This window comes from Nerophis ophidion, linkage group LG11, assembly GCF_033978795.1.
Source record: "Nerophis ophidion isolate RoL-2023_Sa linkage group LG11, RoL_Noph_v1.0, whole genome shotgun sequence".
Lineage (NCBI taxonomy): Eukaryota > Metazoa > Chordata > Actinopteri > Syngnathiformes > Syngnathidae > Nerophis > Nerophis ophidion.
Genome location: NC_084621.1, coordinates 13,508,768 through 13,527,287, shown reverse-complemented (window position 1 = coordinate 13,527,287; position 18,520 = coordinate 13,508,768). Strand labels below are relative to the sequence as shown.

General features: G+C 41.7%; 1 protein-coding gene across 3 annotated transcripts in view; it reads left to right on the top strand.

Annotated features, from left to right (window-relative positions):
- Positions 1-14,128, top strand: part of eva1ba (eva-1 homolog Ba (C. elegans)) — a 46,466-nt gene extending 32,338 nt beyond the window's left edge. For 2 of the 3 annotated variants that reach the window (XM_061915126.1, XM_061915127.1), the window contains 3 exons: positions 1,874-2,012; positions 6,327-6,416; positions 13,244-14,128. In XM_061915126.1, the coding sequence (XP_061771110.1) occupies positions 6,350-6,416; positions 13,244-13,680 (504 nt within the window). In that variant the 5' untranslated portion in view covers positions 1,874-2,012; positions 6,327-6,349 and the 3' untranslated portion in view covers positions 13,681-14,128. The remainder of the gene's footprint in view (positions 1-1,873; positions 2,013-6,326; positions 6,417-13,243) is intronic. The other variant, XM_061915128.1, reaches the window with a different exon arrangement.
- Positions 14,129-18,520: the final 4,392 nt, after the last annotated feature.

Genomic DNA, 18,520 nt, shown 5'->3' with positions numbered 1-18,520 from the left:
CCAAGAAGCAACTAAGACTTTTGTGGGTTTGGGACTTTTGGAAGTCCATGTTAAATGTCTGATGTCAGATCAGTCATTCTTACTGAAGTATCCCTTAAATGTATACGAGCAAACTTTAGGAGGTGTAGTGTCCCAGGTAGTTAGCTTCTGTTCTTTGTCATCAAGTCCCTTGTTATAGAAAGCTTGAGGGGTTTCTGCAGTGATCTTAGGCCAAGTCTAACAGCCTGTCATTGGACTACTTGGAGTTCCTTCGGGCCAAATACGACAGCTTGTTAAATGTACTGGCAAGGAATAGAAGTCGCCTGGACTGGTTAAGGGATGGTTTCTCCGCTTTGATGCTGATGGAAGTCCCCTTTCTGTACAAAAAAAGTCCCCTTTCTGTACAAAAAAAAAAAGAGGAAAGGATGTTTTAAAGTTGCTTACATGTGAAAACAACAACATAGTTGTTTGAACTAGGTGATAGCGGACTTCCTGCGTCTCTGGGCTTTGGAAGTGTGTACTTTAAACTTAGAAACGTGGCTTGTGTGGTGTTCGGGTCTGTGGGACCCGTTTTAATTTTTATATTAAAAGAAAAATGATACAATCAATTCATTTTTCCAACTGAGACTCACTGACTTTGGCTCATTTTCTGTGAAAAACATACAAACCCCGTTTCCATATGAATTGGGAAATTGCGTTAGATGTAAATATAAACAGAATACAATGATTTGTGAATCATTTTCCACCCATGTTCAATTGAATGCACTACAAAGACAAGATATTTGATGTTAAAACTCATAAACTTTTTTTTGTTGCAAATATTAATTAACTTAGAATTTAATGGCTGCAACACGTGCCAAAGTAGTTAGGAAAGGGCATGTTCACCACTGTGTTACATCACCTTTTCTTTTAACAACACTCAATAAACATTTGGGAACTGAGGAAACTAATTGAAGCTTTGAAAGTGGAATTCTTTACCATTCTTGTTTTATGTAGAGCTTCAGTCCTTCAACAGTCTCCGGTGTCGTATTTTATGCTTCATAATGGGAGACAGGTCTGGACCGCATGCGGGCCAGGAAAGTACCCGCTCTCTTTTACTACAAAACCACGCTGTTGTAACATGTGGCTTGGCATTGTCTTGCTGAAATAAGCAGGGGCGTCCATGACAACATATGTTGCTCCAAAACCTGTATGGACCATTCAGCATTAATGGTGCCTTCACAGATGTGTAAGTTACCCATGCCTTGGGCACTAATACACCCCCATACCATCACAGATGCTGGCTTTTCAACTTTGCGTCGATAACAGTCCAGATGGTTGTTTTCCTCTTTGTTCCGGAGGACACCACGTCCACAGTTTCCAAAAACAATTTGATATGTGGACTCGTCAGACCACAGAACACTTTTCCACTTTGCATCAGTCCATCTTAGATGACTGATGACACACGCAGCTACGGTATATCAATAAAACATAGCTGCTTACTGTTCTTTTTAGCATATTCAATAGCTTGGACCTTAAATCCTACTGATTAGCTCTTAATCTTCTTCCCTTTATGCGATTTCAAATAATTGAAATCAGCCTGTTCCATTTTGAAAATTATGATAGGTGAAGTGTCACTCGTGACGTGACGAGTTTGACCCGGTGGAAATTTTAGGCATATGCTAAATATTTTGCGAAACGAGTTTGACCCGGCGTTAATTCTAGGCAGGCGCATACTATATATTCAAGGAAATACGGTACAAGGCTTGAAGGCAAAAAAGCTAAATTTTTTTTTGCAATGGAAAGAGTGTCAAATGAAAGTGCTCCCTCTGGTCCTCCTTACTGTTTGCATTGCGGACGCCTCAGTGACCTTGGATCTAACGCAGCCTGACGCGTGTGTTTGCTCTTGTCTCAGGCCGGCCACATCAACTGTTTATACTGAGGACCAAAGATCGCCGTAATCCGGAGAGGGACAAAGACCGAGCCTGATTGTTTCACATCCACTCTGCACACCATGAGCTGGGACTGAAGACCGGCGTCTCAGTTGGATCGTGGTGAGTTCTCCTTTCTGTTGACGTCCTCGTTTACAAGCGTCTGTTTGTGCTCCACTTGGGTTTCCTAAGCCACATGACAGACATATGGGCTACATGTGCGCTTTTTTTAAATTTTTTATGGCTGAACGTTCCCAAAACAATCAAATGAAGTATAAATCTGAAGCATTGACATGATGGTAGAGACCCTTCATTCAGGTCAACTGCGGGTGAGATTTGAACAGACATAAACACGCCGTTAGTGCAATTTAGAGTAAAGTATTACCGTATTTTTCGGAATGTAAGTCGCAGTTTTTTTCATAGTTTTGCCGGGGGTGCGACGTATACTCCACAGCGACTTATGTGTGAATTTATCAACTAATATTATTTACCGTATTTCCTTGAATTGCCGTCAAACTTATAACTTAATTTTAGTATGCGCCTGCCTAGAATTACTGCCGGGTCAGACTCGTTTCGCAGAATAATTAGCATATGCTTAGCATTACCGCCGGCTCAGGATTAACGCCGGGTCAAACTCGTTTCACAAAATATTATTTTTATTTGCCCATGTCTAGAATTTCCACCGGGTCAAACTCGTCACGTCACGAGTGACACTTTACCTGTCATTTTCAAAATGGAGGAGGCTGATTTCAATCATTTGAAATCGCATAAAGGGAAGAAGATTAAGAGCTATTCAGTAGGATTTAAGGTCCAAGCTATTGAATATGCTAAAAAGAACAGTAAGCAGCTATGTTTTATTAATATACCGTAGCTGCGTGTGTCAAATGTGAGTCATTAAATGACTCCCGCCTCCTGGTGGTAGAGGGCGCTAGTGATCCTTCTTGCGACTTCTCGGCTGCAGAAGAAGTGACAACAAGCAGCGATCGTTTATATTTTCCTCTCGCTTGCACTTTTAACACGGAGGATTACATATATAAAATAAACAGTTTTCTAAACTGGACTTTCAATGGAAGCAGCAGGTAATAAAGGAAGATCTCCATCGAGACAGAGAGACTTTTAAAAGTGAAGAAAGATCAGGAAGACTTCTATAAACAAGTTATCGATGCTTTTGATCAGAAGGAGCTGCGCATGGACTTCATTTATAAGTAAGACCATATTAAGGTTTTTTTTTAAATTAAATGTGCTTTTCATGATGGTATCCTTACATCACACTCAAATTTATAAGCGCAGGCCTAAATTTACCGCATGCCTTTGGTATGCATCAGAGTGAGAAGAGGTTTTAAATTATTTAGCGCCCTGGCGGCAAGTCAAGGAAATACGGTATATATATATATATATATATATATATATATATATATATATAATATATATATATATACATGAATAAAATAAGTACTTGACTTTCTGAGCTGACGATAAGTGTTATATTTGCTCTATAGTCAGTTGTTTTTCTGTATGGTCAGCCATAAGACAAGGTCCATATAGTTTCTCACATCAGCTGGGAGTGTTAGAATTACAAGCGCCTCCTTTTGTTCTCTACTTGCTTCACGTGTCCATTGGACTGCCAGCATGACCGCGTGGAAACTGCAAAACAGATGAGAAAACAATTGGGTGTCCTAATTTTTTCACATAAGTAAATAACGTCCGTGGCGGCCCCTGTGGCGTGTGTTTTTTTTTAGAGCGACATCATGTAATAATTTAAGTTTTATAACCATTAAAAAATGGTCGATAACTGACGATCAGTAAGTCCCGCTTTCAACGACTGTCGGTCAAATGTTACACATGTGCTTGTCAGGCCTCAAACACTGTGGACTGAATGTCATTGTGTTTCAGACAAACACTGTCAAGTGGTCTTTACAAAAGCACATTAAACTGTGCGGGGAATATTGAGTCAATCCCAATATGTGTCTTTTATTTGTCAGAAAATAGAAAAGAATAGAAAGTACTTAATTGACCACTGGGGGAAATTCAGCATCACAGTTTGCTCACAATAGACAATAAACACTTAGGTATTTGTTACATGTGAATAACGTAAATACAGTCTATTATACAGCATTATTCACACATACATAATATAAATGACTATGAGAAACCTTGGAGAGGACTGCATATGTGGATGACTGGACTCTCATAATTATGTTAGCTCCACTATGGACTGGACTCTCACTATTATGTTAGATCCACTATGAACTGGACTCTCACTATTATGTTAGATCCACTAAGGACTGGACTCTCACACTATTATGTTAGATCCACTATGGACTGGACTCTCACTATTATGTTAGATCCACTATGGACTGGACACTCTCACTATTATGTTAGATCCACTATGGACTGGACTCTCACTATTATGTTGGATCCACTATGGACTGGACTCTCACTATTATGTTGGATCCACTATGGACTGGACTCTCACTATTATGTTAGATCCGCTATGGACTGGACTCTCACACTATTATGTTAGATCCACTATGGACTGGACTCTCACTATTATGTTAGATCCACTATGGACTGGACTCTCACTATTATGTTAGATCCACTATGGACTGGACTCACACTATTATGTTAGATCCACTATGGACTGGACTCTCACACTATTATGTTAGATCCACTATGGACTGGACTCTTACTATTATGTTGGATCCACTATGGACTGGACTCTCACTATTATGTTAGATACACTATGGACTGGACTCCCTCACTATTATGTTAGATCCACTATGGACTGGACTCTCACACTATTATGTTAGATCCACTATGGACTGGACTCTCCCACTATTATGTAAGATCCACTATGGACTGGACTCTCACTATTATGTTAGATCCACTATGGACTGGACTCTCACTATTATGTTAGATCCACTATGGACTGGACTCTCTCACTATTATGTTAGATCCACTATGGACTGGACTCTCACTATTATGTTAGATCCACTATGGACTGGACTCTCCCACTATTATGTTAGATCCACTATGGACTGGACTCTCACACTATTATGTTAGATCCACTATGAACTGGACACACACTATTATGTTAGATCCACTGTGGACTGGACTCTCACACTATTATGTTAGATCCACTATGGACTGGACTCTCACTATTATGATAGATCCACTATGGACTGGACTCTCACTATTATGTTAGATCCACTATGGACTGGACTCTCACACTATTATGTTAAATCCACTATGGAAAGGACTCTCACACTATTATGTTAGATCCACTATGGACTGGACTCTCACTATTATGTTAGATCCACTATGGACTGGACTCTCACACTATTATGTTAGATCCACTATGGACTGGACTCTCACTATTATGTTAGATCCACTACGGACTGGACTCTCACACTATTATGTTAGATCCACTATGGACTGGACTCTCACTATTATGTTAGATCCACTATGGACTGGACTCTCACACTATTATGTTAGATCCACTATGGACTGGACTCTCACACTATTATGTTAGATCCACTATGGACTGGACTCACACTGTTATGTTAGATCCACTATTGACTTGACTCTCACACTATTATGTTAGATCCACTATGGACTGGACTCTCACATTTCTATGTTAGATCCACTATGGACTGGACTCTCACAATATTATACTAGACCCATTCAACATCCATTGCATCCAGTCTCCCCTAGGGGGGTGGTCACACACATCTGCGGTCCTCTCCAAGGTTTCTCATAGTCATCCATATTGGCATCCCACTGGGTTGTGAGTTTTTCCTTGCCCTTATGTGGGCTCTGAACTGAGGATGTCGTTGTGGATTGTTCAGCCCTTTGATACACTTGTGATTTAGGGCTATATAAATAAACATTGATTGATTGATTTCTGAATATAAAAAAATACTGCGTTAGACTACTAGTTTCTGCAGAAAAAAGCAGCGTTACAGTAAGTGTTTACCTTGTAAGGCTTTAGTCCCAACACTGGCTATTGACTCCTTCCTTGGGGAAGTCATGGAAAAGTTTAGAAGACAACAGAGAATGTTACACGTCAAAGACAAGGCCGCCTCACAGGTGTTTCTGTGGACGGGGTCAGGCATCATGAAGTCCTGGGCGACTACTACCAAATGGACCTGAACTCTGTCCTAAGGACGTGTGTGTGATGGAGGAGGAGGAGCGTCAGAGGCAGGGTGTCATGTGCCAGATGCATGATGTCCTCCTCCAGATGAAGCGGGTGCTAAAAGAGCACACAGACAAGCTTTTGTCTGACCCTCAGAAGGCGTGGTTCCACCCACCCGCCAGGCATGTGTTCCCTGGCTTTGACATCCAAGTGCAGCACGTGAAGAGCATGCATGCATAAACACTGTGTAGTCTCGCCATGTTGGACTTGACACCAGGATGTGTGTGATTTGTCTGTTGCAGCTTGGAAGGAAGCGAGCGCCACCATGGATGTGAGGAAGAAAGAAATGGACCTCCTGAGCAACAGCATAGCTGCTTATGCGCACATTAAAGGTGAGATGGAGGGAGATTTATTAGTGTTCATTCGTCTGTTCCAGGGTCAAACTGTCATCCCGGTAAAATCACTAGAGATGTCCGATTATATTGGACTGCCGATATTGTCAGCCGATAAATGCGTTAAAATGTAATATCGGAAATTATCGGTATCGGCTTCAAAAAGTAAAATGTATGACTTTTTAAAGGGAGAAGTACTGAGCGCCAATAAACTTAAAGGCCTACTGAAATGAGGTGTTCTTATTTAAACGGGGATAGCAGGTCCATTCTATGTGTCATACTTGATCATTTCGCCATATTGCCATGTTTTTGCTGAAAGGATTTAGTTAGAGAACATCCACGATAAAGTTGGCAACTTTTGGTCGCCCATAAAAAAAAGCCTTGCCTGTACCGGAAGTAGCAGACGATGTGCGCGTGACGTCACGGGTTGTGGAGCTCCTCACATCTGAACATTGTTTACAATCATGGCCACCAGCAGCGAGAAAGCGACGATTTCCCCATTAATTTGAGCGAGGATGAAAGATTTCTGGATGAGGAAAGTCAGAGTGAAGGACTAGAAAAATTAAAAATGTAAAAAAGGACTATACAGTGGCAGCGATTCAATCCAATCCAATCCAATCCACTTTATTTATATAGCACATTTAAACAACAATGACGTTTCCAAAGTGCTGCACAGCCATGTTAAAAACTATTAAAAAAAAAACAATATTATGCTCCACCAATGACTGAATGAAACAAAAAATAAATACAAATAAAACCATCCATCCATCCATTTTCTACCGCTTATTCCCTTTCGGGGTCGCGGGGGGCGCTGGCGTCTATCTCAGCTACAATCGGGCGGAAGGCGGGGTACACCCCGGACAAGTCGCCACCTCATCGCAGGGCCAACACAGATAGACAGACATTCACACTCACATTCACACACTAGGGACCATTTAGTGTTGCCAATCAACCTATCCCCAGGTGCATGTCTTTGGAAGTGGGAGGAAGCCGGAGTACTCGGAGGGAACCCACGCATTCACGGGGAGAACATGCAAACTCCACACAGAAAGATCCCGAGCCTGGATTTGAACCCAGGACTGCAGGACCTTCGTATTGTGAGGCAGACGCACTAACCCCTCTGCCACCGTGAAGCCCTAAAAAAATAAAAACAATATAAAAACAAATATGATTAAAAACTATTTTAAAGGGTAAAATCAATTAAAACAGTAAAATAGAAATCAAAGTGTATAAAAAACACAGGACAACAGAGGACAGAGGACCACACAACTCACGTAGTGTTAAAAGCCAAAGAATAAAAGTGGGTCTAAAGACGAGACTTAAAACACTCCACTGTGGAAGCAGTTTGAACATGGAGCGGCAGAGTGTTCCAAAGCTTAGGGCCGACCACAGAGAAGGCCCTGTCTCCTCTGGTCTTAAGTCTGGTCTTGGGCACCACGAGCTGGAGCTGGCTCTCGGACCTCGGAGCGCGCGCAGGAATGTAAATTTGGATGAGGTCCGAGTCCATGTAAAGATTTAAAAACAAACAACAATGTTTTAAAATCAATTCTAAAATGAACAGATGTTATTAGACAAATTTACTCGGATAATTCTGGAAAATCCCTTATCTGCTTATTGTGTTACTAGTGTTTTAGTGAGATTATATGGTGGTACCTGTACAACCTGAAGGTGGGCCCCGCACCTTTCTTCGGCACCAGTCGACGGGTGGTGGCGATGCCCATCTCTGCCCTTCGCAAGGGACCCTCTTCGAAACACAATCTTTCGAAATAATTGTTGCGTAATACACTGTACTTTGGGTGTGTGGTCCAATCCAACCGTGTCCGCTCATTTCCATAGTAAAGCTTCACCGTCATCTTTCGGGAATGTAAACAATGAAACACCGGCTGTGTTTGTGTTGCTAAAGGCGGCCGCAACACACCATTTCCCACCTACAGCTTTCTTCTTTGACGTCTCCATTAATCATTGAACAAATTGCAAAAGATTCAGCAACACAGATGTCCATAATACTGTGGAATTATGCGGTGAAAAGAGACGACTTAATAGCTGGGAACGATGCTGGAACAAAATGTCCTCTACAATGCGTGCCATCACGTGCACGCGTCATCATACCGCCACGTTTAAGCAGGATATTTGGCGGCGAAATGAAAAATTAAAATTTAGTAAAGTAAAGCGGCCGTATTGGCATGTGTTGCAATGTTAATATTTCATCTTTGATATATAAACTATCGTTAGCCGGCCCAGTCACATAATATTTCCGGCTATATATATATATATATATACACACACACAGTCTACAGCCATACATGTCACACTGAGGGTGTCCATATAAACAACTTTAACACTGTTACTAATATGCGCCACACTGTGAATCCACACCAAACAAGAATGACAAACACATTGCGGTAGAACATCTGCTCTGTACCACGACAGAACAAATACCTGGAATCCATTGCGGCATTAACTCTTCTAGGACACTACAATATACACCCCCTGCTACCCCCTACCCTTCACCCACCTCAAAATAGTTTACAGTAAAAAAAACTTTACATTTGCAAAATTTTACTGTAAAATCAATCAATCAATCAAAGTTTACTTATATTGCCCTAAATCACAAGTGTCTCAAAGGGCTGCACAAGCCCCAATGATATCCTTGGTTCAGATCCCACATCAGGGCAAGGAAAAACTCAACCCAATGGGACAATGAGAAACCGTGGAGAGGACTGGAGATACAAAAAACAAAACAGTACCATTGTTTTCAGGGGGGTTCCATGCAAAATGCTGGCAGCTTAGTTGCCAGAAATGTTGTGTTAAATTGACATTGGTTGTACAACATTATATTATTCATGGAAAAACGTTACAAGTTCTGTTTTTATTCGGGCAACTTAGCTGACAGTTTTTCTACCGTTAAAAACAAATGTACCGTCTTCCCATTTACAGTAATGCACCAAAAACAACAATTGTACATTTTACAGTCAAAAACTGGCAGTTCGGTCAACAGAATTTTAATGCAAAAAAAGAGTACTCTTTTTTTTCAATTTACAGTAATATGCTGTAAAGAACAACAGAACATGTATTGTCTCTTTTAATTAATTTGATAAGTAGTTTGCTGTAAAGTTAAGGTTTTTTTTCTTATTTATTCAAAAAGATGTTTGGAAAGTATGATAATATACTGTAATATTGGTTGCAGTAGTGGAAACAATTAAAGTTTAAAAGGCGTGCAATTTCAAGCAGTATGTTTATTTTTTCTGTCAAAATTTTAAAAAATCTGTTACATTTAGTGAGAAAATATGAAGTATTTTATTGTCACATATCATTTCCGGGTGTGTGCGGGCCAGATAAAATGAAGTGGCGGGCCAGATCTGGCTTCCGGGCCTTGAGTTTGACACCTGTGCATTAGAGCTGTCTTAAAGGGGAACATTACCACAATTTCAAAAGGGTTAAAAACAATAAAAATCAGTTCCCAGTGGCTTTTTGTATTTTTTTAAGTATTTTTCAAAATTTTACCGGTCCCGGAATATCCCTAAAAAAAAGCTTTAAAGTGCCTTTTTTTCGCTCTCTGCGAAGACACTATCCATTTCCCTGTGACGTCACACAGTGCTGCCAACGTAAACAAATAATGGCGAATAGCACAGCAAGATATAGCGACATTAGCTCGGATTCGGACTCGGATTTCAGCGGTTTAAGCGATTCAACAGATTACGCATGTTTTGAAACGGATGGTTGGAGTATGAAAGTATTGAAGAAGAAACTGAAGCTATTGAGCGAATAGCTATTGACGCTATTCATAGCCATAGCATGGCCGAATAGCTGCGTTAGCATCGCCGGTAAAATGTGCGGACCAAACGATCAGGACTTTTGCATCTTGTGACACTGGAGCAACTTAAATCCGTCGATTGGTAAGTGTTTGTTTCGCATTTAATGTGGGTGGAAGGAAACGTAAAATACTTGCAAATGCATCTGCAGGTTATCCATACATCTCTGTGCCATGTCTGCCTTAGCACTGCCGGTAAATAGCATGTTAGCATCGATTAGCGTAGCATGTTAGCAACGATTAGCTGGCGGTCACGCCGCGACCAAATATGTCTGATTAGCACATAAGTCAACATCAACAAAACTCACCTTTGTGATTTCGTTGACTTTATCGTTGCAAATGCATCTGAAGGTTATCCATACATCTCTGTGCCATGTCTGTCTTAGCACTGCCGGTAAATAGCATGTTAGCATCGATTAGCGTAGCATGTTAGCATCGATTAGCTGGCAGTCACGCCGCGACCAAAGATGTCTGATTAGCACATAAGTCAACAACATCAACAAAACTCACCTTGGTGATTTCGTTGACTTTATCGTTGCAAATGCATCTGCAGGTTATCCATACATCTCTGCCGGTAAATAGCATGTTAGCATCGATTAGCATAGCATGTTAGCATCGATTAGCTGGCAGTCACGCCGCGACCAAATATGTCTGATTAGCACATACGTCAACAACATCAACAAAACTCACCTTTGTGATTTCGTTGACTTTATCGTTGCAAATGCATCTGCAGGTTATCCATACATCTCTACCGGTAAATAGTATGTTAGCATCGATTAGCATAACATGTTAGCATTGATTAGCTGGCAGTCACGCCGCAACCAAATATGTCTGATTAGCACATAAGTCAACAACATCAACAAAACTCACCTTTGTGATTTCGTTGACTTCATCGTTGCAAATGCATCTGCAGGTTATCCATACATCTCTGTGCCACGTCTGCTTTAGCACCGCCGGTAAATAGTATGTTAGCATCGATTAGCGTAGCATGTTAGCAGCGATTAGCTGGCAGTCACGCCGCGACCAAATATGTCTGATTAGCACATAAGTCAACAACATCAACAAAACTCACCTTTGTGATTTCGTTGACTTTATCGTTGCAAATGCATCTGCAGGTTATCCATACATCTCTGTGCCATGTCTGCCTTAGCACTGCCGGTAAATAGCATGTTGGCATCGATTAGCGTAGCATGTTAGCATCGATTAGCTGGCAGTCACGCCGCAACCAAAGATGTCTGATTAGCACATAAGTCAACAACATCAACAAAACTCACCTTTGTGATTTCGTTGACTTTATCGTTGCAAATGCAACTGCAGGTTATCCATACATCTCTGTGCCATATCTGCCTTAGCACTGCCGGTAAATTGCATGTTAGCATCGATTAGCGTAGCATGTTAGCATCGATTAGCTGGCAGTCACGCCGCGACCAAATATGTCTGATTAGCACATAAGTCAACAACATCAACAAAACTCACCTTTGTGATTTCGTTGACTTTATCGTTGCAAATGCATCTGCAGGTTATCCATACATCTCTGTGCCATGTCTGCCTTAGCACTGCCGGTAAATAACATGTTAGCATCGATTAGCGTAGTATGTTAGCATCGATTAGCTGGCAGTCACGCCGCGACCAAATATGTCTGATTAGCACATAAGTCAACAACATCAACAAAACTCACCTTTGTGATTTCGTTGACTTTATTGTTGCAAATGCATCTGCAGGTTATCCATACATCTCTGTGCCATGTCTGCCTTAGCACTGCCGGTAAATAGCATGTTAGCATTGATTAGCGTAGCATGTTAGCATCGATTAGCTGGCAGTCACGCCGCGACCAAATATGTCTGATTAGCACATAAGTCAACAACATCAACAAAACTCACCTTTGTGATTTCATTGACTTTATCGTTGCAAATGCATCTGCAGGTTATCCATACATCTCTGCCTGTAAATAGCATGTTAGCATCGATTAGCGTAGCATGTTAGCATCGATTAGCTGGCAGTCACGCCGCGACCAAATATGTCTGATTAGCACATAAGTCAACAACATCAACAAAACTCACCTTTGTGATTTCGTTGACTTTATCGTTGCAAATGCATAAGCAGGTTATCCATACATCACTGTGCCATGTCTGCCTTAGCACCGCCGGTAAATAGCATTTTAGCATCGATTAGCGTAGCATGTTAGCATCGATTAGCTGGCAGTCACGCCGCGACCAAATATGTCTGATTAGCACATACGTCAACAACATCAACAAAACTCACCTTTGTGATTTCGTTGACTTTATCGTTGCAAATGCATCTGCAGGTTATCCATACATCTCTGTGCCATGTCTGCCTTAGCACCGCCGGTAAATAGCATGTTAGCATCGATTAGCGTAGCATGTTAGCATCGATTAGCTGGCAGTCACGCCGCGACCAAATATGTCTGATCAGCACATAAGTCAACAACATCAACAAAACTCACCTTTGTGATTTCGTTGACTTTATTGTTGCAAATGCATCTGCAGGTTATCCATACATCTCTGTGCCATGTCTGTCTTCGCCGGTAAAATGTGCAGACACTCCGGCACATTCAATGGGGGTCTGAAAGAAGATTTCTTGCCACTTTGGCATCTTCGGGCCAGTGGTGCAACTTGAATCCCTCCCTTTTAGTGTTGTTACACCCTCCGACAACACACCGACGAGGCATGATGTCTCCAAGGTTCCAAAAAATAGTCGAAAAAACGGAAAATAACAGAGCTGAGACCCGGTGTTTGTAATGTGTTGAAAATGAAAATGGCAGGTGTGTTACGTCACGTTCTGACGTCATCGCCAAAAGAGCCATAAACAGGAAGGCGTTTAATTCGCCAAAATTCACCCATTTAGAGTTCGGAAATCGGTTAAAAAAACATGCGGTCTTTTTTCTGCAACATGAAGGTATATATTGACGCTTACATAGGTCTGGTGATAATGTTCCCCTTTAAGAAAAAAAGATGTCAGGTTTGTGTGTAAAATGATGTGATGTTGTTCCCTTCAGCAAACCCAGAGACTTTCGGCCTCTACTTCGTGCTGGGCGTGTGTTTCGGCCTGGTGCTGACCCTCTGCCTGCTGGTCATCCGCATCTCCTGCAAGCCCCGCACCGAGCAGGCCTCGTCCGCCGCCGCCACGCCCGAGAAGAAGCCGCCGAAGGACGTCGCCGGCCAGGACGAGGAGGAGAGCGAGGAGGACGAGGACGAGGAGAGGTCTCAGGACGTGGAAGCGCCCGCCCCGCTGCTCTCCACCGAGATCCCCGTCTGCAACCACGGCAGCAACCACTCGGACGGCACGCTCAACGTTTTCACTTCAGCGGACGAGCTGGAGAGGGCGCAGCGGCTGGAGGAGCGGGAGAGGATCATACGGGAGATCTGGAGGAACGGACAGCCGGACATCCTGGGGTCGGGAACGGGGACCATCGGAAGGGTGCACTACTACTAAGTCACATGACACTTGGAGGCCTGTGACCTTGCACTTGCTCAGTTCTCTACCCACCAGAACTGTCTCAGAAGACTGGAGAGTGACTGGAGCTGATGATGCTTCTTGTGTTATGCGTGTGGTGAGTACAACATGGAAGCATTCATATGGACCAGGGGTGGCCGTTACGTGGATGGCGAGCTAGCGGTGGATGGCGAAGGGTGTGTCAGGCCATTACAAGAATACACCTAAAAATGAGTGACCATCAATCTTCACCAAGACGTCACTTGATTGACATTCACGGCACCCCAGGGTCTTGTGAGGTGATGCTGGCTGCTGCCAGGTCTTTATTAAGAAAAAACGACCGACAGAAAGGCGAGAAAGATTTTTTATTGTGCCGTACCTGCCGTCAAAACTCTAAAGACCGACTGCACAGTTCCTGTCTTCACAATAAAAGCGCTGCTTCATCCTGCCTGCGCTAACAAAATAAGAGTCTCAGAAAGCTAGCCTACTCAAGCTAGCAAGCTACGGCATCAATCAATCCAGTTTTACTTATGTAGCACTAAATCACAAGTGTCTCAAAGGGCTGCACAAGCCACAATGACATCCTCGGTTCAGATCCCACATCAAGGCAAAGAAAAACTCAACTCATTGGGATGACAATGAAAAACCTTAGTGAGGACCGCAGATGTGGGTGACCCCCATTACTGCTATGTATGTATGTATGTATATATATATATATATATATATATATATATATATATATATATATATATATATATATATATATATAGCGCTGTAATTCCCTGAAATTCAAGTATTTCTTATATACATATATATATATGTATATATATATATATATATATATATATGTATATATATATATGTATATATGTATGTATATATATATATATATATATATATATATATATATATATATATACATATATATATATATATATATGTATATAAGAAATACTTGAATTTCAGTATGTATTATTGTAATTCATTGAAATTCAAGTATGTCTTTTATTTATATATATATATATATATATATATATATATATATATATATATATATATATATATATATATATATATATATATGATTGACATTCACAGCACCCAAGGGTCTGGCTGCTGCTAGATTATTATTAATAAAAAACGTATATATATATATATATATATATATATATATATATATATATATATATATATATATATATATATATAAGACTAGAGATGTCTGATAATATCGGACTGCCGATATTTTCGGTCGATAAATGTTTTAAAATGTGATATCGGAAATTATCCAGATTGGTCCGAAATTATTGGTCAACAGCTATACAGGTTACACTGAGGGGTGGCCGTATAAACAATTTTAACCCTGTTACAAATATGCGCCACACTGTGAACCCACACCAAACAAGAAACAAGAATGACAAACACATTTCGGGAGAACATCCGCATCATAACACAACATAAACACAACAGAACAAATACCCAGAACCCCTTGCAGCACGAACTCTTCCGGGACGCTACAATATACACCCCCTGTGACTCCCTAACCCCCCCATGTTGGCATTATTTTACCTAACTTGAGTTGATCTATTTTGGAAAACCTTCTTACATTGTTTAATGCATCCAACAAAATGAGGCATAATAATGTGTTCATTTCACCACTGTATATATCGGTATCGGTAATTAAGAGTTGGACAATATCGGAATAGTGGCAAAAAAAAGCCATTATCGGACATCTCTTTTTAGGACAGGCCTTTTTTTTCCCTCCTCCATTTGAAAATGTGGATGTTATTCCAATCAATGCAAGTCATCCCAGTCAGGTCATACACCAACTTATATTCTTGTCTTCATGACAGAAAGGAAGCTTCATGTTACGGTTTGAGTTTTTTTGGGACCATTACAACATGATCCATGTGTTTTTTTATTAAACACCTTCAACATGTTTACAAAAAATGTCTCCTTCATAAATAGATGAATATAAATGTTATACATGAATGAGGTAGATTATCTCCACTTGGTCAATTGAAACGTAGCTGGCCTGCAGAAAAAAGGTGTGGCCACCCCTGGTCTAGAATGTACTAAGTTGCAATGAAGGTTCTTATCTACAATGTCTCCTTTGCTATGATGGAACTGCCTGGAAATTTCTCCCAAGTGAGAGGAAATAATAGTCACGTCATCCAAGATCAGATAGTGTTACAAATAAAACATCAAGTAATGACATATTTTCTACTTTATACCCACCAAGAACGGAAATTAAAGCATTAAGCAATTAATCTGAAAAATGTGGTGTTGATTCTTCACAGGACAAATCATTGTGTTGCCTTTTTAGCTAAGGCAGGGGGTGTCCAAAGTGCGGCCCGCAGCTAATAGTTTACCGACTCGCCTCACATTCTGCAAAAATTGTAAAATTGATAGTATTGCAAACATTTAAAAAAAAACATTTTTAAAAAAAGTGGAATGTGGTGAAATCTCATGAGAAAAAGTGCAGGCAGTTTTTTTTTTTCTTTTGTCTTTATTTTCATTTTTTTCCATTGCTCAAAATAAAAAGGACAAATTTATGTTATAATGAATTCTTACTTAAAAATGATCACTTTAAAATGTTCTAAATTGAAGAAATATTGCATATGTTGTGTGGTTGCCATATAAAAACATCAAAGTTTGGACAAAAGAGCATAAAACAAACATAATAGTTCAAACTTAAAATCGACAGATATATCGGAAGTTCCATCCATCCATCCATCCATCATCTTCCGCTTATCCGAGGTCGGGTCGCGGGGGCAACAGCCTAAGCAGGGAAACCCAGACTTCCCTCTCCCCAGCCACTTCGTCTAGCTATTCCCGGGGGATCCCGAGGCGTTCCCAGGCCAGCTGGGACACATAGTCTTCCCAACGTGTCCTGGGTCTTCCCCGTGGCCTCCTACCGGTTGGACGTGCCCTAAACACCTCCCTAGGGAGGCGTTCGGGTGGCATCCTGACCAGATGCCCGAACCACCTCATCTGGCTCCTCTCAATGTGAAGGAGCAGCGGCTTTACTTTGAGCTCCTCTCGGATGGCAGAGCTTCTCACCCTATCTCTAAGGGAGAGACCCGCCACCCGGCAGAGGAAACTCATTTCGGCCGCTTGTACCCGTGATCTTGTCCTTTCGATCATAACCCAAAGCTCATGACCATAGGTGAGGATGGGAACGTAGATTGACCGGAAAATTGAGAGCTTTACCTTCCGGCTCAGCTCCTTCTTCACCACAACGGATCAATACGGCGTCCACATTACTGAAGACACCGCACTGATCCTCCTGTCAATCTCACCATCCACTCTTCCCTCACTCGTGAACACGACTCCTAGGTACTTGAACTCCTCCACTTGGGGCAGGGTCTCCTCCCCAACCCGGAGATGGCACTCCACCCTTTTCCGGGCGAGAACCGTGGACTTGGACTTGGAGGTGCTGATTCTCATCCCAGTCGCTTCACACTCGGCTGTGAGAGCTGAAGATCCCGGCCGGATGAAGCAATCAGGACCACGTCATTTGCAAAAAGCAGAGACCTAATCCTGCGGTTACCAAACCAGATCCCCTCAACCCCTAGAAATTCTGTCCATAAAAGTTATGAACAGAATGGGTAACAAAGGACAGCCTTGGCGGAGTCCAACCCTCACTGGAAATGTGTTCGACTTACTGCCGGCAATGCGGACCAAGTTCTGACACTGATCATACAGGGAGCGGACCGCCACAATCAGACAGTCCGGTACCCCATACTCTCTGAGCACTCCCCACAGGACTTCCTGAGGGACAAGGTCCAATGCCTTCTCCAAGTCCACAAAGCACATGTAGACTGGTTGGGCAAACTCCCATGCACCCTCCAGGATCCTGCACAGAGTACAGAGCTGGTCCACAGTTCCACCACCAGGACCAAAACCACACTGTTCCTCCTGAATCCGAGGTTGGACTATCCGGCGTAGCCTCCTCTCCAGTACACCGGAATAGACCTTACCAGGAAGGCTGAGAAGTGTGATCCCACGATAGTTGGAACACAATCTCCGTTTTTGGATCCCAATTATATTTAATTGGCGCCCCCCGCGACCCCGAAAGGGAATAAGCGGTAGAAAATGGATGGATGGATGGATTTTATTTATCTTTGCACTGTGATTTCTCAAAATTAATAATGAATTAAAATCAATGGTGTCCTGCAATATTCATCTTTTATGGCTCTAATTACTAAAAACTGCATATTTCAGTTTTACTATTAAAAAACAAAAACAAGCTGTCTTTGACAAACAAGGCATAAAACCTTATTTGTTTTAACTTCATATCAACCTAAAGTTTTATTAGCAGTAATGACTGAAACCCTTTATGGTCCCCGGGAGCCCCATCCATCCATTTTTCTACCACTTATTCCCCTTTGGGGTCGCAGGTGCCTATCTCAGCTACAATCGGGCGGAAGACGTTGTACACCCTGGACAAATCGCCACCTCATCGCCCTAAAGGTAAAAAAAAGAAAAAAAAAATCAATTAATTTTGGTATGGTTTGAGAAATGAAAAATATCAAAATGGCCCCCGCTTGTTTTAATTTTCCTCAGTGGAAAAAGTTTGGACACCCCTGATCTAGTGGTACGCCAACGAATAACTTCATTAAAAGTACAGTGTTTTACTTTCCTATACTCAAACACAGTGTTACTGTTCAAACTAGCCAAACATATTAAATACACTTGTTGAATTCCATCGGCCTTGTTTTTAACAAATAAAGTACCAATGATTGTCACACACACACCAGGTGGGGTGAAATTATTCTCTGCATTTGACCCCTCGATCCCCCCCCTGGGAGGTGAGGGGAGCAGTGAGCAGCAGCAG